This window comes from Nycticebus coucang, chromosome 12 (genome assembly GCF_027406575.1).
Source record: "Nycticebus coucang isolate mNycCou1 chromosome 12, mNycCou1.pri, whole genome shotgun sequence".
Taxonomy (NCBI): Eukaryota; Metazoa; Chordata; class Mammalia; order Primates; family Lorisidae; genus Nycticebus; species Nycticebus coucang.
The window spans coordinates 56,317,478-56,334,859 of NC_069791.1; the positions used below are offsets into that span (position 1 = coordinate 56,317,478).

At 44.0% G+C, this 17,382-nt stretch overlaps 1 protein-coding gene across 4 annotated transcripts in view; it reads left to right on the top strand.

Annotated features, from left to right (window-relative positions):
• CRACR2A (calcium release activated channel regulator 2A) overlaps nucleotides 1–17,382 on the top strand; it is a 195,130-nt gene that overhangs the window by 140,595 nt on the left and 37,153 nt on the right. For all 4 annotated transcript variants that reach the window (XM_053555623.1, XM_053555621.1, XM_053555624.1 and 1 more), the window contains 3 exons: nucleotides 8,190–8,280; nucleotides 11,959–12,054; nucleotides 13,904–14,091. In XM_053555623.1, coding sequence (XP_053411598.1) covers nucleotides 8,190–8,280; nucleotides 11,959–12,054; nucleotides 13,904–14,091 — 375 coding nt within the window. The remainder of the gene's footprint in view (nucleotides 1–8,189; nucleotides 8,281–11,958; nucleotides 12,055–13,903; nucleotides 14,092–17,382) is intronic.

The window sequence follows — 17,382 nt, forward strand, 5'->3', positions numbered from 1 at the left end:
GCTCCATGGGCATGAGTAATGAAAAATGATTTGCTGTATAGGATGGGATAAAGCTGCAAAGTTGGTTTATACTAGGCAGCAGAATCTAATTTGGAAGAAACTATCCATCTTGAAAATCCAATTGGTGATTTAACAGCCTTTGCAGAATTTTCTACAAACTCTTATATTTTCCTTTCACTCAGCTCTACTCTATGGAGTAGAGAGAGAGAACTCTAATCGTAAGAGAGAGAGAGAAACAGAGACAGACAAGTACAGAGCTACAGAGAGATTTACTTCAGAAGAATAGGAAAACGCTAGGCAGGATTTTCCTAGCGAGAGCTGCTGTTTGCTGTCAGGGGCTTGCAGCTGCCTGAAGGAGGTGGCAGAGGGCAGTGGGGAGTCCGAATCCCTACTTAGCTGTTCTCATCCCAAGCACAGGGCTGGCTGAGGCTGAACGTACTTCCATTTTCTTCTTCCGCAGATGGCAGACTGTTTGAGACTTTGCCAGTCCAAGATCTTCACTCTGTAATCAGTGCTTTGGGGTAGAGGGTACAACTCCCCCCTGTAGTCAGCCAGCCCCCTCCTTGCTCTAGTTCATATTTATTTCCCACTGACAAGAGTCCAGATGGAACGTGGAATGTTGACAATCTTAAGTGCAGCTGCTCGGAGTTGTCAGTTTGATAGCATGGACCGCTTGGGAAGACCTTGTGGTATTGTGGATGGAACTGTGGGAACTAGAGTCAAAGCCTGGGCCCTGCCCCTACTCTGACCCTTGGCCATTTGGTCACTTTGTTGTTTGGACTCTCATTTTCTTTACTTGCAAAGGAAGGAGGGTATTTGGAGGGAGGGACCTCACCTACTGTGCATAATGCAATGGTATATTTTAAAACTAGTAAGAATAGAGTATAAATGTCTTACCACAACAAATAAGTAAGTGAGGTGATGGTTGTGTTAAACAGTTCGATGTAAACATTTCACATTGTATATCAAATCAGTACAGTGTACCCCATAAATGCATCAATGAACACAGTTATGATTTAATAAAGGAAAAGAATTTAAAAATCTTAACACTAAAAAAATCAAAAACAAAGGGCTTTACAAAGGGCTTTTTTTTTTTTTTTATTAAATCATAGCTATGTACATTAGTGTGATCATGGGGCACCATACACTTGGTTCATAGACCGTTTGACACATTTTCATCACACTAGTTAACATAGCCTTCCTGGCATTTTCTTAGTTATTTTGCTAAGACCTTTACATTCCACATGAGCTTTTAAAGCTCTCAGTCTGTGATGGGGAAGGGAGAATCTCTCTTCCTTTGCATTTGCTTTTCAGGAGGAGACACGTTGATCAGACCACTGACCACCAACTAAGACACACATGAAATCAGAACAGCAGGTGTCCAAAGCCAGTGGCCATTTCTGAAACTCTGCCTTGAGTTCAAGCTCCTGAAGCATATGTAAAATGTACAGAAATGCCATTTCCTCTCTCTAAGGTCAGGACTATACTCTCACTTAGGAAAGGAAGAAGCTACTTACTTTTTTCTTAGAACGATTTCAGCATATCCTAGATATGCTAAGACCCTCTGAAATACCAACATATTTTATTCAAAAGTGAAGGCAAAGAAGAGCAAGAACAGGAAAAAAACTTTTTCGACCAAGCAGTGTGCTGTAGCAGGAAGGTGTTGGCCGGTGTGCCATTAGCTGAGCTCCGGTCGTGTTGAGTATTAATGCTTTAATCCAGTGAAGGGCCTTCACTCTCGGTGTGCAGCGCTCTTCGTGAAGGTTAATTAATTTTCACAGTTTCTGTGGGAGGCTAGCAGGATAAGTTACTGCTAACTACATCTCACCTTCCAGTAGCCTGCAAATTATCTGGAAAGCCTCTCAGAACCTAAGCCTTGTATTTACATGAGAATCATGATTTCTCTACCCCTACTTCCTCCCACCTATCCCATTCTCCTCCAGTCCTCAGTACCCCAGTATCCCAGCAGCGCACACACACCCCCCACGTGCTTATGGTCATCCTTAGAGAGGATGCCAGTGCTGGACATCCTGGGTAGCATTTAATTCCCTGGGTTTTTCATCCTAGCTCTCAACAGGGCTAATTCATTCAGATCCATCACTGCCCTTATGGCATCTTCTTATTCCTTCTCCTCGTCTGGACTCAGCCTTTCTTAATTTTTCCCCCGGGAACTCAACCATCCTCCTACTTCCCAGGGCAGGCAGCCTCCTCCACTTTCCTCCAGCAGGTTACAGGGTCACTGTCAGCCAGAGCCCCGGAAGGTACTTTGGGATCTATTTCCTGGTTTCTTCTCCTGCCTGTCCCTTCCTCCCTTCCGCTATAGCAATGGACTTGGTTCTTTCGATGCCAACTTCCTGGTATACAGGGAGCATGCATGTAACTGAAGTCTGAATTATTTTGCCCAGAGTGACACTTTAAGAAGGGCTTCATCGACACCTGTTAATGTCAGTGGTCGCGTCTGGATCTCTTCCCACGTTTAGCCCTTCCCTACCAAGCCACTTCAGGTTTCGTCCATCCTGTGTCTTCTGCCCATAATGCTTCACAATTCCGGCACACGTTTCTTCCCCCTGTACTCCAAGCTGCTACAGGCTCCCCTCCTGTTTCCACTTGCTCCTTGGCCTGGTCTGAAGCAGTGACTCTCGAAATGGGGTCCTCAACCACCAGAGAATCAGGGAACTTACTTATTTAGAATGTATTAAGTGCATTCTATCCACTACAGGAGGCAGAAACACATTGCATACTTCCACATGCAGTATCTTTTTAAATCTTCACAATGTTTTCCCTAAAATAGGTATTACCAACTGATTTTTCAGATTTAGAAAACTTCTAGCTTACTCAGGTGATATGAATTCCCCAGGGCCAGAAAGCTTGTAAATATCAGAACCAGGATTTGAACTCAGGCCTTCTAGCTCAGGTCCGATGAACTCTGAGTCAGCAAGGGGTTTATGACCTAGATCACCCTGGAGCATGCTAAAGGAACCAGCCAGCCGTCTTGAGGGAAGAAAGAGAAGAGGATAGACATTAGTGCTCACGACTGTTGCTGACTCTGGCTCCTCCGCACATTTGTCCTCTTCTCCCACTGAGAACTCATGTCTCTTTCCCTCCCTTCTCTTTCATTTACCTCTTCTCTGTCTCCCCTTCCTCATAGAGCTCAAAATGGCTAGGGTCAGAGAACAGAAAATGGAATAATTAAATAGACATTGTCTGGGGTTGGGGGGAGGAGAACTATTTTAAGAATGGCTAATGTAAGATAGATTGAATAGTCATGTGCTCGTGTTATTAATAGCTCAGAGAGCTCCACTACAGGCTACTGTCCTTGTTTTGTTCACCATTTTTACCAATGGTATGAATAAAGGAAGATGAGAGGAAATATTTTGTAGTAATAAAAATAATGTATCCATAAAGAAGATATAACACATATAAAGCTCTACACACCAAAGAAAATAGCAGCAAGCTACATAAGACAGAAGCTTTTAGAAAGAGAAGAAACTCTGATAAAAATCAGAGTTTAGAAGACTAACGGACATCTCAGATTTGACACATTAGTCAGGCAAAAGTACATGAAGGCTATAAAGTATTTGAAACCATCCATGAGATGAATATAGAATTCTGTGCCTTACACATCAAATATGCATTCTTCTCATAGAAGTTATATAAAAATCGACAATATTTTTATCTGTAGAGAAAAGGTTAATAGATTCCAAAGACCAAATATATTACCACTACACTCCCTTATTCTAATAGGATAAAACTAGAAACCAATAGTTTGTATATTTTAAAAACAATCTTCTAAATATTCTCAGATGAATTAAATCCTAAAAACCAACATTATAGATTAGTTAGTTTACATTCTAATTAGAAATTTAAAATATCAACACAACTTAAAGGTCATTGAGTACACAGGATGACTAGAAACATGAAATCTAATAGAATTACATTTGAGATCTTATTCTGTGTCCAAAAAGCCAATGGCAGAAGCACAAAGTGGGAGAGATACGATTCCATAATACTATCTTTAAAACAAAAACAATCACAGACACAAGATTTAGTGGTTTCAGTTGACAAATGGCTTTAGTATTCCTCAACTATGATGGGGGTGCCAGGAAACATTAATGTGATTTTTTGGCTGCTTGACTAGATACTCAGCATCTAGGATAAGAGAGACAATAGTCAGTTCTAATCTGCTCTAATCAGACTCATACGCTGGGTATTTGGTTTGGAGCTTCATGGCTTGAAGAAGACAATTAGAGCCAGAGAAGAATGAAGGGAATTGCCAAGGGTCCTATCAAAAAAAAAAAAAAAAAAAATTGGCTGGGCACAGTGGCTCACGGCTGTAATCCTAGCACTCTGGGAGCCCGAGGCTGGTAGATTGCCTGGGCTCAGGAGTTCAAGACTAGTCTGAGCCGGAGCGAGACCCTGTCTCTACCACGTAAGACAGAGTTAGAGGAAGTGGAGAAGCTTGACCTGAACCCAAGGCTGCTGCTGAAAGTCTCAATCAGTTCTCAAATATGTACATATGGAGGACTTTTTTGCAGGAGAGGGGTAAGGCCATAGAAAGGCAGACTTCTGTGAGCCAGACTATTCCAAATATGAAGAAAATGGCTTAGAGAGACAGAGATCTAACCTATACTAGGTAAATACTTGATGCAGCTATCGTGGTTAGAATTTTAACCTTGGAAAAATAGGTGGCTGGCTCAGATAAAACTTCTAATCCTGAAATTGTTCAATTCCCATGGAATCTACTGTTCCTTTAATATGGTCCATGAGCCTCCAAGTTTTGTACCCAAAGTTGTAAATTGAGTGTTTATAGGTTTTCAGCATTAACATTTTCAGCATAGGCCCTGTGGGTAGCATAAATGTCTGCTAAGTGTTCATAACCTAGTTGAGACAACGTGGACCCAAATGAAATAGTCGTGCAGGACTGTTTAAGGTTGAACGTAGAGTGGTCAGATGAAGGCATGTCCTGTCATCAGAGTTCAGAGAAGAGGTCAGTGAGAAGTGGAATAGATGGGAAAATTCTCAGAGAGAAAACTTCAAAGTCAGATTGTGGGCATTAGGCAATAGGAGTGGTTTTAGAAATTTTAGCAACCAAGATGTATATGATAAGCAAACATGATAAGTTGTCTCTTTCCTTTGATGGCAGAATATGGCAAGACTTGCTGGAACATGCCATGCCATATGTGCAGATCTTTTTAGACCATCTCTTGTCACCACTGCCCACACAGCCACCATGGGGCTCCTACAGACACAGGCTGGGAGCGCTGAAGATCCTACTCACACACAGCCTGCATCTCTCATGGATTGGTCCAGTAGGAGTTTCTAGAGGCTGAGCTATCTCATCTTCATCTTCCTGGTTGCCTCTGGGCCTTTGCAAACCCAAGGAACTCTTTATCCTTGAAACCCAAACTCTCTTCACCTCAGGGAGCATTACCTGTGATCATAATTACAATAATAAATAATCCCTTACAGGTATTTAGGGTTCTGGGTTTCTGAACACTTTTTGACATCTACTTTCTTGTTATTCATTATGACAACCATGTGAGGAGCATAAGGCAGGTGCTACCCCTGGGCACGAAGAGGTCAAAGCACTTGCCCAAGATAACACTGAGGAAACGAGCTGGTTCTGGGATCAGAGGCCAGGCCTTCTGATCCATGAGACTTGGCCATGTGATTGGTGTGAATAGCATCTAATGCTCCCTGTTCCTCGGACTGGTATGTTCTGACCCTGAATGTCATTCAGGCCTAGGGAGTCTCCCAGGAGGCCAGAATTTCCAAAGTCTGGTCGGGCCCACCCAAGACTTCCGTGCAGTCCATCTTGCCTTTGTGGGTGAAAACTAGAATAGGCACTTTCAGAGGCTGTATCTGTCTTCCCTCCAGTTATAAGTGGTTTGTAAAACAACTTAATTCATAACTAACAAACTGACATGTGCACACGAAGGACATACAATGTATTAATTTAATCAATTAAAACTTAGAGCAAAGTTAATATAACACATTTAAATAATACTATAGAATTAATGCCCTGCATGGTTATTGGGCATAAACAGTAAACAATTTGTATGAATGACTGTAATTAGTATTGCTTTAACAGAGTAAATCAATTTTAAAGTGTCTCTCATCTTACTTTATTAGTTTTCAAGTATTTATATACGTGGAATCACTGTCTAAAGTTTTTGATACCATTTGCCATATAGCATCTGAATTTTTTCAAACACAGAAAGATAATTCCAGATACCAAGAGAAAACCATCTTGCTTTCTAAAAGTTCCTTCAAACTGTACCTATTTTAGTCCCTGAGGTGTGTCTTTCTTCAACAGCATGGGCATTTTTTCCTTACTTTCCCTCCAAGATTTTCTCTTAATTGTTAATTGTTAGTTGAGAACAAAAGTAATAATCCCAAACAGCTGTCGTTTAAGATGAGATTTCTTCCTCTTAGCCAAAAAGATATCTGTTAGACAGAGGCACAGAACACATTCATAAAGATGACCAAGGCTCACAGAAGATACGTTTTGCTGAGCACAGCCTGGGCCCTTTGTTCTATAATTGTTCAAAGTCAAGTTTCTTGGTCTTGGGAGTAAAGCCAAGAAAGAGAACGCAGAGGCTGGTGCTTTGTTACAAATGACCATAACCATGGAGTCTCCCGCCATTTTCTTTGCCTGGGTGGTTGGATTGGTGGTTTTTGTAAAATAGGGACGACACTAATCAAAATGTCTCCTTGTTTGGAGACATTTCTCCTGTGCACAGGGTGAAAATGCTCCCCCAGTAGGTAGCAAGTGAGGAAGGAACATGGCTTGGGCTGCAGCCAATTCTCCAATAGCAGGGAAAGTCTGGCCCTGGATTGGAATCCTCAATGGGAGGTAGGGGAGGGGTCAGGAAAGTAAATATATTCTCATTCTTTATGTTTTGTTCAGAAATGTCCTCAATAGAGAACCTGAGAACCATGGCTGTTAGGTCAATTATTGAAATCTTTTGAATAAAAGGCAGGGTGAGTTTGCTATCATTTGAGTCAAGAATGGCAGGGGCCAAAATTGGGGGGGAGGGTGTGGTTATGTTGCATGTTATGTTGCTTTAGAGCCACATCTACCTGCTCACAGAGGCTGGAGTTCCTTAACAGGAAGGGCGAGAGGACAAGGGCAAGGGGCAGAGAGAGGGTCAGAGAAATGGTTTAAAAATACAATTACCTGGAAATGTTAACCCTTAGGCATGATACCTTCCAGTTTCAGTTCAAATACTAACACTAGAGCCTTCTCTTTGAATTTGAAGGAGCAATGGAAGGGAGATTTAGTACAGAGAGGGAAGGAGGAACGGAATAGGGTCATCCCTGAGGATAACCTACAAACCTGGTCCCCATAGCTTAATCTTTGTACAGAAGAGAGTGCCTGGGTATGCACTTCCTGTCCCATGGGGCTCTGCAGTGTGGGAAGAGGATACTGAAAGGGAGACTGAGGAGGAAAACACCTTGTCCTTGCCATCCCCTAACCAGCCTTGCCCTTCTCACACTCTGCCTGCAGCCCCGCGCCTGGGATGGCACAGGCACTTAGGTGCCATAGCTGTTGTCATTGTCATGGAATCTCTTGAGAATCTTAAAAGAAACACAGATCTTTCTTTGGATTTGGCACCCAAAAGAAAAAAATTTAAAAATAAAAAATAATGAAAAACAAAAGGAAAACAGATCACTCAAACTCCAGCACATGGTGTCTGGGAAAGTCTTCTGACAGCAGCAGCAGGCAGTGCTGATGGAGGCAAGCAGAGCAAGAGCATCCAAGAGGGACAAGATAAACCAAGAAACAGACAGGGAAGGAACCTTTGCATGATGGTCCAGGGAATAGGGACTGCGTCTGTTGGAGCATGGGGTGTGGAAATAAAGCAGAGTAAAGGATGATGGGCCAGGGAAGCTTCTACCAGAGCATATGGACCACTGGGGAGTGATGGTTGGAGGATGGGAGGAGAGGACACAAGAAACCTCCCAGCAGCCAGGCAGGTCTAGCTGGCCCTCTGTGGCCTGCATTCCTGCCAGGTCGGCTGATCCTGAAGGGCTCATCCTGAAGGCGTAGATGAGCTGATTCAATGGGCATCTCTCCACCCACAGCTCCAGAGGGGGTGCTCATGCCTGAGCTCCAGGAGCAGCTATATGGAGCAGGGGAACCTCAAGGCAGACCCCAACAGACTCTTCTTTTGCCACCTCTGTAGGAAAATTGCTGCTTATGATGAAGAAATCCAGCATCTGTATGAAGAGATGGAACAACAGATCAAAAGCGAGAAGGAGCGGTTTCTCCTGAAAGTAAGTGTGTGCCCTCCCCAGGCCTGGCTCGGAAGGCTGGGTTGGCCTGTCTGCTCTCACTTCCTCCCCCAACTTAAGGATTACAATGCCCACACCCCTGGCACTACACTATCGAGTCCCTCTTTCTCTGCTTAATTGTTTTACTGGCATTTGTCACCTTCACACATAGCACGTAATGTTCATTGATGCTTGTCTATCTCCTTGTAGTAGACATACACTCCACAAGAGCAAGAATCTTTATCTTTTAATTAGTAAGGTATCCTTAGTGTTTTGACCATGCCTGGAACATAACAGATGCTTCGCAAATATTGTTGAGTTAGTGAATGAATGAATAAGGGACTAATGGAATGATAGGATGAAGGTTCATGCTTTCCCTGGAAAGGGGGCCCTGACACTGGCTGGTCAGCAGCCTCACCCAAAAGCTCCAGCCCAGTTCACCCCATGCCCAGCAGCTCCCCTAAGGAGGTGATTGGTAGAGCCTGTGCTACCCATCCTTCCCTCCTAGACATGTAGAAAATTTAATAGTTAAGAAAAAAATAAATTCCACCCTCCTCAGATACCGTGGGGGAAACATAAAACACCCATCCCTGATTCCAGTCTGGCCCTTCCTCAGCCCCTTACCAAGGCCTGCCATCTGTCTTGGGAGGTCAGGACTGGTGAAACCCTTTTTACTGCCAAGCTAAGCAGGATCCTTTGTGGAATATGTTCATAAAAAGAAAGAAAAAAAAAGTCTACAGGGAACTCTATTACCATTTTTGGACTGTCCACTTGGGCTCTCAGCAAAAGGCCTTTGATCTTGGGTGAGGGCTCCCTGCCTGTCAGTGCTAAGCTTGGACTATAGTCTCAGCTCCTTCCCTTGAACCAAATTTTAGTTTTATGCTGCTTCAGATTTCCCACACCACGGATGTCATTCAGAGAGGGATTCAGATGCTTTTCTCCAAATAGTGCCCTCTGGAGGCTTGTCAGCTTTTCCCACCCTCCCCCATTCCATTGTATAACCTTAAAACATCCAGGCTGACCCGACCCTCACAGTTCAATGAGCCCATGGCAGACAGAACTAGCATTTCTCACCAGCAGACCCTAAAACAGTTTCTGAGAACAGCAGCTTTTTCCCCTGCCGTAGGAGAGCCACCCCCTTTATCCCATATGACATCAGCCAAAGAAAGGCTGATTTTGTCCCTTCTGCCTGGACCCAGACTACAGGTCAAAGGTCTTAGCTAAAGAAAGAAGCATGATTCCAGAAGCAAAAGGTGGGCCAAGGCATGGGGCTAGAAGTGGGCAGAGATCAGAGGAAAAACTTGAAGGACAAATTAGCATCACTGAAGGTGACCAGGCCCACCTATGCCCTTCTGCTCTCTCCTCCTTTCTCTCCTCTAAAGCTCAGTGCTCAGATTTCCTTTGTGTGACCAGGGAAACTGCTAAGATGTCTTTGGCAGCACTGTTAAGCCTTTGGATACACAAGATTTTCCCTGGCAAGGGAGTGAGGATAGTGGCATTACAATTTATGACATCATGGAAAAGGCTGAACCCCCTGGCCAGGGTTTGGATCCTGGCTTGACACTTACCAGTTTGTCTGGCCGTGAAGGAAGAACCTCATCACTTGCACCCTCCCAGCCCCTGCCGTGTTCTGTCCTGGCAGGGGAGGAGTAAGATACTCCACAGGCCTTTGTAGGGTTGGCAGCATTCCCATGGGAATTCTGGAGCTGCTTGCCATTCCCAGCATTGGTCACAGCTCTGTGACCAACAGTGAAGCAGAATGAGGCAGATTCCTGGTGCTAATTCTCCAGAAACAAACACTGGGAGCAGGAACTGTCTGAATAAATATATATATATATGGATTTATTCTAATGAAAAAGAATAAAATCCAAAACACTTATATAACACAAACAGGTAAGCATTATAAAATGGATTTCAAACAGGTAAACTAAATTATACTGAAAAGACAGGTGCATGGGTCTAAATGATTACAGGGATATAGCCTGCTACGTTTGAAGGATAATACTTGCGGGTTTTTAAAAAAAAAAATCAAAATAGAAAAGAGTTTAACATGAGTGAATATGTGGAAATCACAGTATTGAAAGCTTAACATGATGCTAGAATGCATTAAAACATATGATACTCCAACACCAGGACATAATCGTTTTTATGTAGTAGACATTCATTTTTACTCCACATTTGGACAAATACTGGTTTTTATTTTTATTTGGGAATATTACTGGGGTACAAACAATTTATTTACATAAATTGCTTTTGTACTATGTGAGTCAAAGTTATAAGTGTGTCCATCAGCCAGGCAGTGTGCGTGGTGCCCATTAGGTGTGAATTTAAACATCCCCTCCTCCCCCTCTTTCCACCTGTTTGAATTTGGTGAGTGTTATTTCTGTACGTGCACGTAAGTGCTAATCAGTTCCAATTTAATAGTGAGTACATATGGTGTTTGTTTTTCTATCACTTAGAAGAATGGTCTCCAGTTCTATTTGGGTTGTTATAAAATGTATTAGGTCACCTTTTTATGGTTGAGTAGTACTCCGTGGTATAAATACACCGCATTTTGTTAATCTGTTCATCTATTGATAGGTATTTGAGTTGTTTCCGAAGGGAAATAAGACTCTTTATTAAAAAGAATACCTGCACTCCAATGTTTTTAGCAGCACAATTCACAATTGCAAAGAGGTAGAAACATCCTGAGTCTTTGAATGGAGGTGTCTAAAGGCCTCTGACTGGAGAGCAGCTGTGATCTACGGCTGTGCTGCTGACACTGTCATCCAAACCTAGCCAAGATACCCCTCCAGTGCAGCCCTCCTCAGCTGTCCTTGGGAAGGAGTCATTCCATATCACAAAGAAGCCTGGGGATCTCTAGCCGTGATCCTCTCTTCCTCTCTTCCTGCATATTCTATACTTCCTGTGTGCCTCCAGGCAAGTGGAGTACTGCAGGTGGTATGGGCATTTTTGTTTCTGTTCTGGGTGATGTGGGTCTAGAACCCAAGTCTTGTGCTGCCTGGTTCAGGGCCCTTGTGCCAGACCCAGCTCTACTGAAAGTATCAGACATCCAACAGCCCACACACTTTCCTCTTCATCCCATTGCTGGCTCCCTTCACACCTGCATATGTGGGCTCAGCATATCTGCATAGAGAAGCCAGTCCAGGGGAGGAGAGGAGGGGTATAAAGCATAGGGGCAGAGGCATGGTAAGGACCAGGGCCTATGAAACCTTGGGCACCATGAGAAAATACCGAGCATGTGGACTCTCAAGAGCAAGAAGCAATACCCCTGTGCATCCAGAGTGAGGCCGGTCATCTGCCTTCCCCTTCCACCTTCAATTTACAGAGGGGGACACTGAGGCCTGAGACTGGAACTCAGACCCCTGTTCTCCCTGCTCAACACTCCACCACTGGCTGACCCTGTTTTTGGTGGGGTATAGGGTGGTAGCATATGGCCATCAGACATGGTCACACTTGGTGGGCGTCACATTGTGCCTCACTGAGTACCTGCACTATCTCTGACTCATTTCATCCTCCCTAACTGGACAGGTAGGTCACCAGAGACTGGAATGTTACAGGAAGAGCCCTGAGGTCCAAAAGGATGTCCCTGCTGTTGAGTAGGCTCAAGGTGGGGAGAAATCTATAATCCGCGTGTGTGGTACATTTGGGTCCTATGTATCGCTCTTTCCTACTTGGCAGGATACGGAGAGGTTTCAGGCCCGCAGTCAGGAGCTGGAACAGAAACTGTTATCTAAGGAGCAGGAGCTGGAACAGCTCACCCAGAAGCAGAAAAGGGTATGTTGTTGGCAATGTCCTCAGAGTACCTGGCTCTTCGCCCCGTTCTCTTCTCTGGCTCTTGCCCACTTTCCCTGCCATTCACTTAAGGATTTTTTTTTTCATCTGAGAGGAACCATTTAGGTGTACAAAGGATAGCACTGAAAATCACAAGTGATCCTCAGATAAAGCCTTTACTTCTCCAATGCCAGGTTTTAAACTTGGAAAAGTTGCCAAGCATTTCCCTACAAGGTGTCTGCAAACATTTTCATACAATTATACCCAAGAGCCACCAGAAAGCCAAAACTTAATTTGTTTCCAGCCTCCTGTATAAGACAGGAGGGAAATGCTGAGGTTCAAAGGACGTTGTCAACCACTGATATTTTGGGGGAGACTGCAGACAAGTTTATTCCTTCCAGGATGACCATGGAAGTCTCCAACTGGAAAAGCCCCTTCGAAGGTCAATCTCTCCCTCCGCTGTCTGCGCAAGACCTGGATGAAATTTGTTGCCCTCTTTGGTGACTGTCCCCATAACCCCATAACCATTCCCCATAACCAGGAAGAGTGTAGACACCCAACACTCCTCTCTAATGTCCTAAGCCTCCAGGAGGCAAGTTGGGTGGTGAGCTCTGCAGGCCCATGCCTCTGTGGCTGGGAATGCCCAAAAGATTGATCATCCAGGCAAACCTCCTATCAGCAGCCTGCTCTTCCTAGCAAGGCTCATGGAGGAGAGAGGCCAAGACACCACTGGCCTCCTAGTTTCTTTTGCCTGGTCCCGGAGGGAATCCAGCCCTAGACAGACTCAGACACATTGCTTCCATTTGAATAGAGAGAGCTATTTTTAGGAACTTGTCAAAATGTGCTTGCTGACTCCCCTGCTAAGACTAGAGACTGTTCCTCTGCTGCCACTAGCCAAGCTTTGGATTGGGGTCTCTTTCCTTCTGTAGCGGGGTGATGTCCACACCAGTAACTGCCAGTTTCCTTTCCATTCCCCCCATCCCCAGTCACTCTCGCTTCTACTCTCTCTCCTCCCCACTATTCTGCATTAAGTTCTTGCCAGTTAGATTTATCCCTCAATGAATGACTGCCACTCGATTTAATTACTGCATTCTTGCTGATTACACAGGGGCCTCTCGAGAGTCACATGCAATCCCTTGTTGTTGCTTTTTCCTCCCCTTACTGGCCACATTCATTAAACCAAATTTATTATGATATATGTACTTGGAGGGCAAAAGCTCTGCAGAGCATAATCGCCAGCCAAGGAAAGCTCAAGTTATAAAAATGCAGGGATTTTGATTGCTTTAGGGACATAGAAAAGGTCCATGTTCTATTTGACCTGTTTTAGTATTCCCTAAGAATTTCCATGGCTTCTGGCAACCCTAAAATGCTTCTCTAGATTTAAAAAAAAAAAATGGACTTAGTTATAGGATAAAAGAGAATAAATAGACTTATCAGCATGCAAAATTGGGAAGGGTGGTTTTATGAAAAAACCACTTATCTGTTCCCCATCTCCATCAAGGACCAAGGAAAAGAAATTGGCTTAAAGGACAATAAGATAGATTGAGGTTAGGTCTCAAGACTGTCCTGACTTTGGGATGGGAGACACAAATGAATTGTGGAATTTCCTTTGCTGGGTGATCTTTCTGCAGAGGGTGGCTCCTTCTAGACTGTTCAGTGGTCCTGTGTGGAAACAGTAGAGATGAGATGTGCTACAGAAGTATATACGTACAAATTAAGGAGCAGGAAAATGCTGGTTTTGGCTTGAGGGTGGTAAGAGGCGGCAGTGACAGTTCCTGCCCTCCACAGAGGCCAGGGCCAGCATGATGGCGGTGGTTGGTCCTCATTCCCTCTGCTCCCCATTTCTTCTCAGCTGGAAGGTCAGTGCACAGCCCTGCATAGTGACAAGCATGAAACCAAGGCTGAGAATACCAAGCTGAAGCTCACTAACCAGGAACTGGCCCGGGAGCTGGAGCGGACCTCCCGGGAGCTCCAGGATGCTCAGCAGCAGCTGGAGGGCCTCCAGAAGGAGGCCTGCAAACTCCACCAGGAGAAGGAGATGTGAGTCCAGCCTTTGTCCACCCCTGTGCTATCCTCCAGCCCCATCCTCCATTGTGAGCTGTTCCTTTCCCTCTTGGAGACCCTGTAAAGTGGGGGATTTGGGCTCACTGCTCCCTGAGACACCTTCTAGCACTATTGAACAGACTCGTTAGTACTCTGCCAAGCATTGCTTAGGATTGGCAAGAAATCTGCCACCCTGTTCTTGGAAAATTTATTATGTGATTAGAGAGACATGTTATTCCACTAACAAATATGAGGCAGTCTGTGAGCAGATAGATGGGTTTGAGCAGACAAACCCTCGGTGGCTGTCATAGGAAGCCTAGGTGGACTGGAGGGAAACAGGAAGGCTTCAGAGGTCAGCATGCAATCTGACGGGGCATGGGGCAGTGCCCTGGAATCTTCTCTGCCGCTGTGCCCATTATTTTCACTAGCATTACTCAGATTAGGCTGTGTGGGCCCAGTTGGGGAAACCCCACATCCCATAGGGTCTGACTTCCCAGTGAACTGCTTTTGATGTCCAGCCCTTGGGTTCAGCTTGCTAGGTAGAGGCACACCTGATGAAGACTCAAGACTGGGTCTGTACCTTGAGCTGGAGGAGTCACTGAGGAATTAGCCATTTATCTTGTCTTGGAGTCTTAGGTTTGAAAACAAATGCACATGGCAAAGAACATCACTTGTTCATTTGCTCACTCATTTATCCATACATTCATTAACTTGTTCATTTGACAAACATTCATTGGAACTTTTTTTGTGCTAGGTACTATTTGGGGCATTCGACATATCTCATGTACGTAGATAATTCAACATTGTCTCCTTTGACCTTTAAAGAATCCTGATAAGGCAGATACTCTAATTTATAGATGAGGAAACTGAGACTCAGAGGTTTAAGTAACCGTCCCAAGATGCTAAGTCCTAGACACATTTTGCTGACTCCCTCCAGAGAATCATGAGGCAGCCAGAAAATATTTTCACAAGAGTGGGACTGGCCACCATTCACATACTCATTGATTCATGTACTCTCCATTCATTCATTCATTCTGCAAAAAGTAATTGTGTGTCTGATCCTGAAAGGTACCAGGTAGTGCTGCATGTCTGACTTCAGGGGAAGGAGCAGTGTTACTTACCAGTGCTTGATGTTTGACAGATGTTAACTTTCCTTGTTCAAAAGTAAAAGAAAGCCCTAACTGTGTGATCACCAGTGACACTTTGGTCTTTCCATCTAAGTAAACTTAGTCTGCCAGTTTGGCTCATGTAAGGAATCCTGTACCACCTGCCTGGTAAGAAAGGGAGAACATGTGATTGGATTGGGGATTTTACCCTAGTAAGATCTTTCCACCTTAAAAAAAAAAAAAGTCTCCCAAAAAACTGATGGCAAAACAAAACAAATCCCATTCATTCCAATTCCTGGATGACCAGTTGTGGAAGGACAGTGTATTTCATTGCAAACAAGCAAAATCAGTTCCTCCTCATTGAGAACCGGTCAACAAGGTATAGGCACTTAACTTTACAAACAGAATTAAAGATTCAGGCTCTTAAAATTCAATCAAGTTCTAAAAGCAATAAACATCTGAAAGCACAAGCATTAGAACAGCAAATGGAAATAAACACCCAGTGCTGGAGTAGCACATCGCAGCATGAGGATTCAAAGCTTTCTGAAGTCTTATCTTAATTAACCAAGCCAGAGACACAATCTCTGGGGGCTGGGAATTGAAAAAGAGGGAGGGAAGGAGGGTTGGGAGGAAGAGAGAAATATGAGTCCAGAGCCTTCATGACTTGTTTTCAAGAAGCTTACAGTATCTCATGGAGCAGGATAGCACGGGGCCAAGGCCCAGGACAGTGTATCCTGTCCAGAGAGGCCAGGAGGGAAATGCAGCAAGAGCTCAGCTTCACAGACTGAGAGCACCTCAATGCTCTGAGCCACCCCCTTCATTTAATACATAAGAAACTGAAGCTTGAGAGGTGTGGGGAATAGCCCAAAGCCACACAGCTGGTTAGTGCCAGAAAACAGGAGCACAGCCTTAGTTCTCCTGGTGCTCCTGTGCTTCCCTGACGGGGCCCTGTTCCCTCTGCTGCCGCGGAGCAGTGGGGAGGCAGACAGTGGATCTAGGAGATAAACAGACTCAGTCATTTATCAGCAAAAGTTCCGAACAGGCAAAATTAATTTTTCTGTTCTCTGAAGATGCACAAGGTAGGAGAACTAGATTTTAAAATGGGATAAAGAACTATCAATCAAGAGATAATATAAAGATAACAGTCAGCCGAGAAACCATACCTCTCTATTTATTTTTTAATTAACTCTTATTTTGAGTAGGTAGTTATGACGAGGCACAAAATTCAAAAGGAACAAAAGGACATACAGTCAAAAAGCAGTCTGTCTCCCCAGCATTTGCCCAGTCTCGTCGCCCAGAAGCCACCAGTCAGTTTCTTTCCAAAGTATGCATGTGCTTGGGTGTGCACGCACACACACACTCCCAAGCACACCCACACACACATATGCACACTCACTATTTTCCTCGACAAAACACTACCCTGTTTCCCCGAAAATAAGACATCCTCTGAAAATAAGACCTACTTACAGGAAAGATAAGATGTCCCTGAAAATAAGACCTAGAGCATCTTTGGGAGCACACCTTAAAATAAGACACTGTCTTATTTTAAGCATACTAACCATACTAACCATACAGCATACTAACCATACAGTCCTGCATTTACCTTGAATTTATCACCTGACAGCATGTCCTACAAAGTGCTCCATAACTCATCCCTCTCCTAAAGTCAAAGCCAATAGCTGTTTCTAAAGGTAACCGTGAAATTCTCACCAGTTACCACTCCAAAAACCCATCAGGTTTTTACCTTTCAGTTCATATATGACTCACGTATAGACTTTTTTTTAATGTATAGCCTTTTAGAACCTCTAGGTTAGAAGGCATTTGGAGGTCATTTACTCAAATACCCAAGAGTCATTTGTTTTTTTTTCAGAAATGCCTTTCTTTTTGTTGACACAAATATATATATAGATAGATAGATATGCATGATACCTATACATATAGGTGTGTATATACATATGCACAAATATCCTCGTAGACATATTTCTTGGACAAATGGGTACGTCACATCTATTTCTTCTATGTATCTGTGATACACTGATATGTATCACAGATACACTGTGTAAAACCCAGTATATGTGTATTTATTTGTGTAGTGCCCATGGTCAGCTGGTGCTGTGCAGGCAAGGGAAGTGGAGAAGACCCAGAAGGCAGGGGCTGGCTGCTCAGTCAAACACTGTGTGAA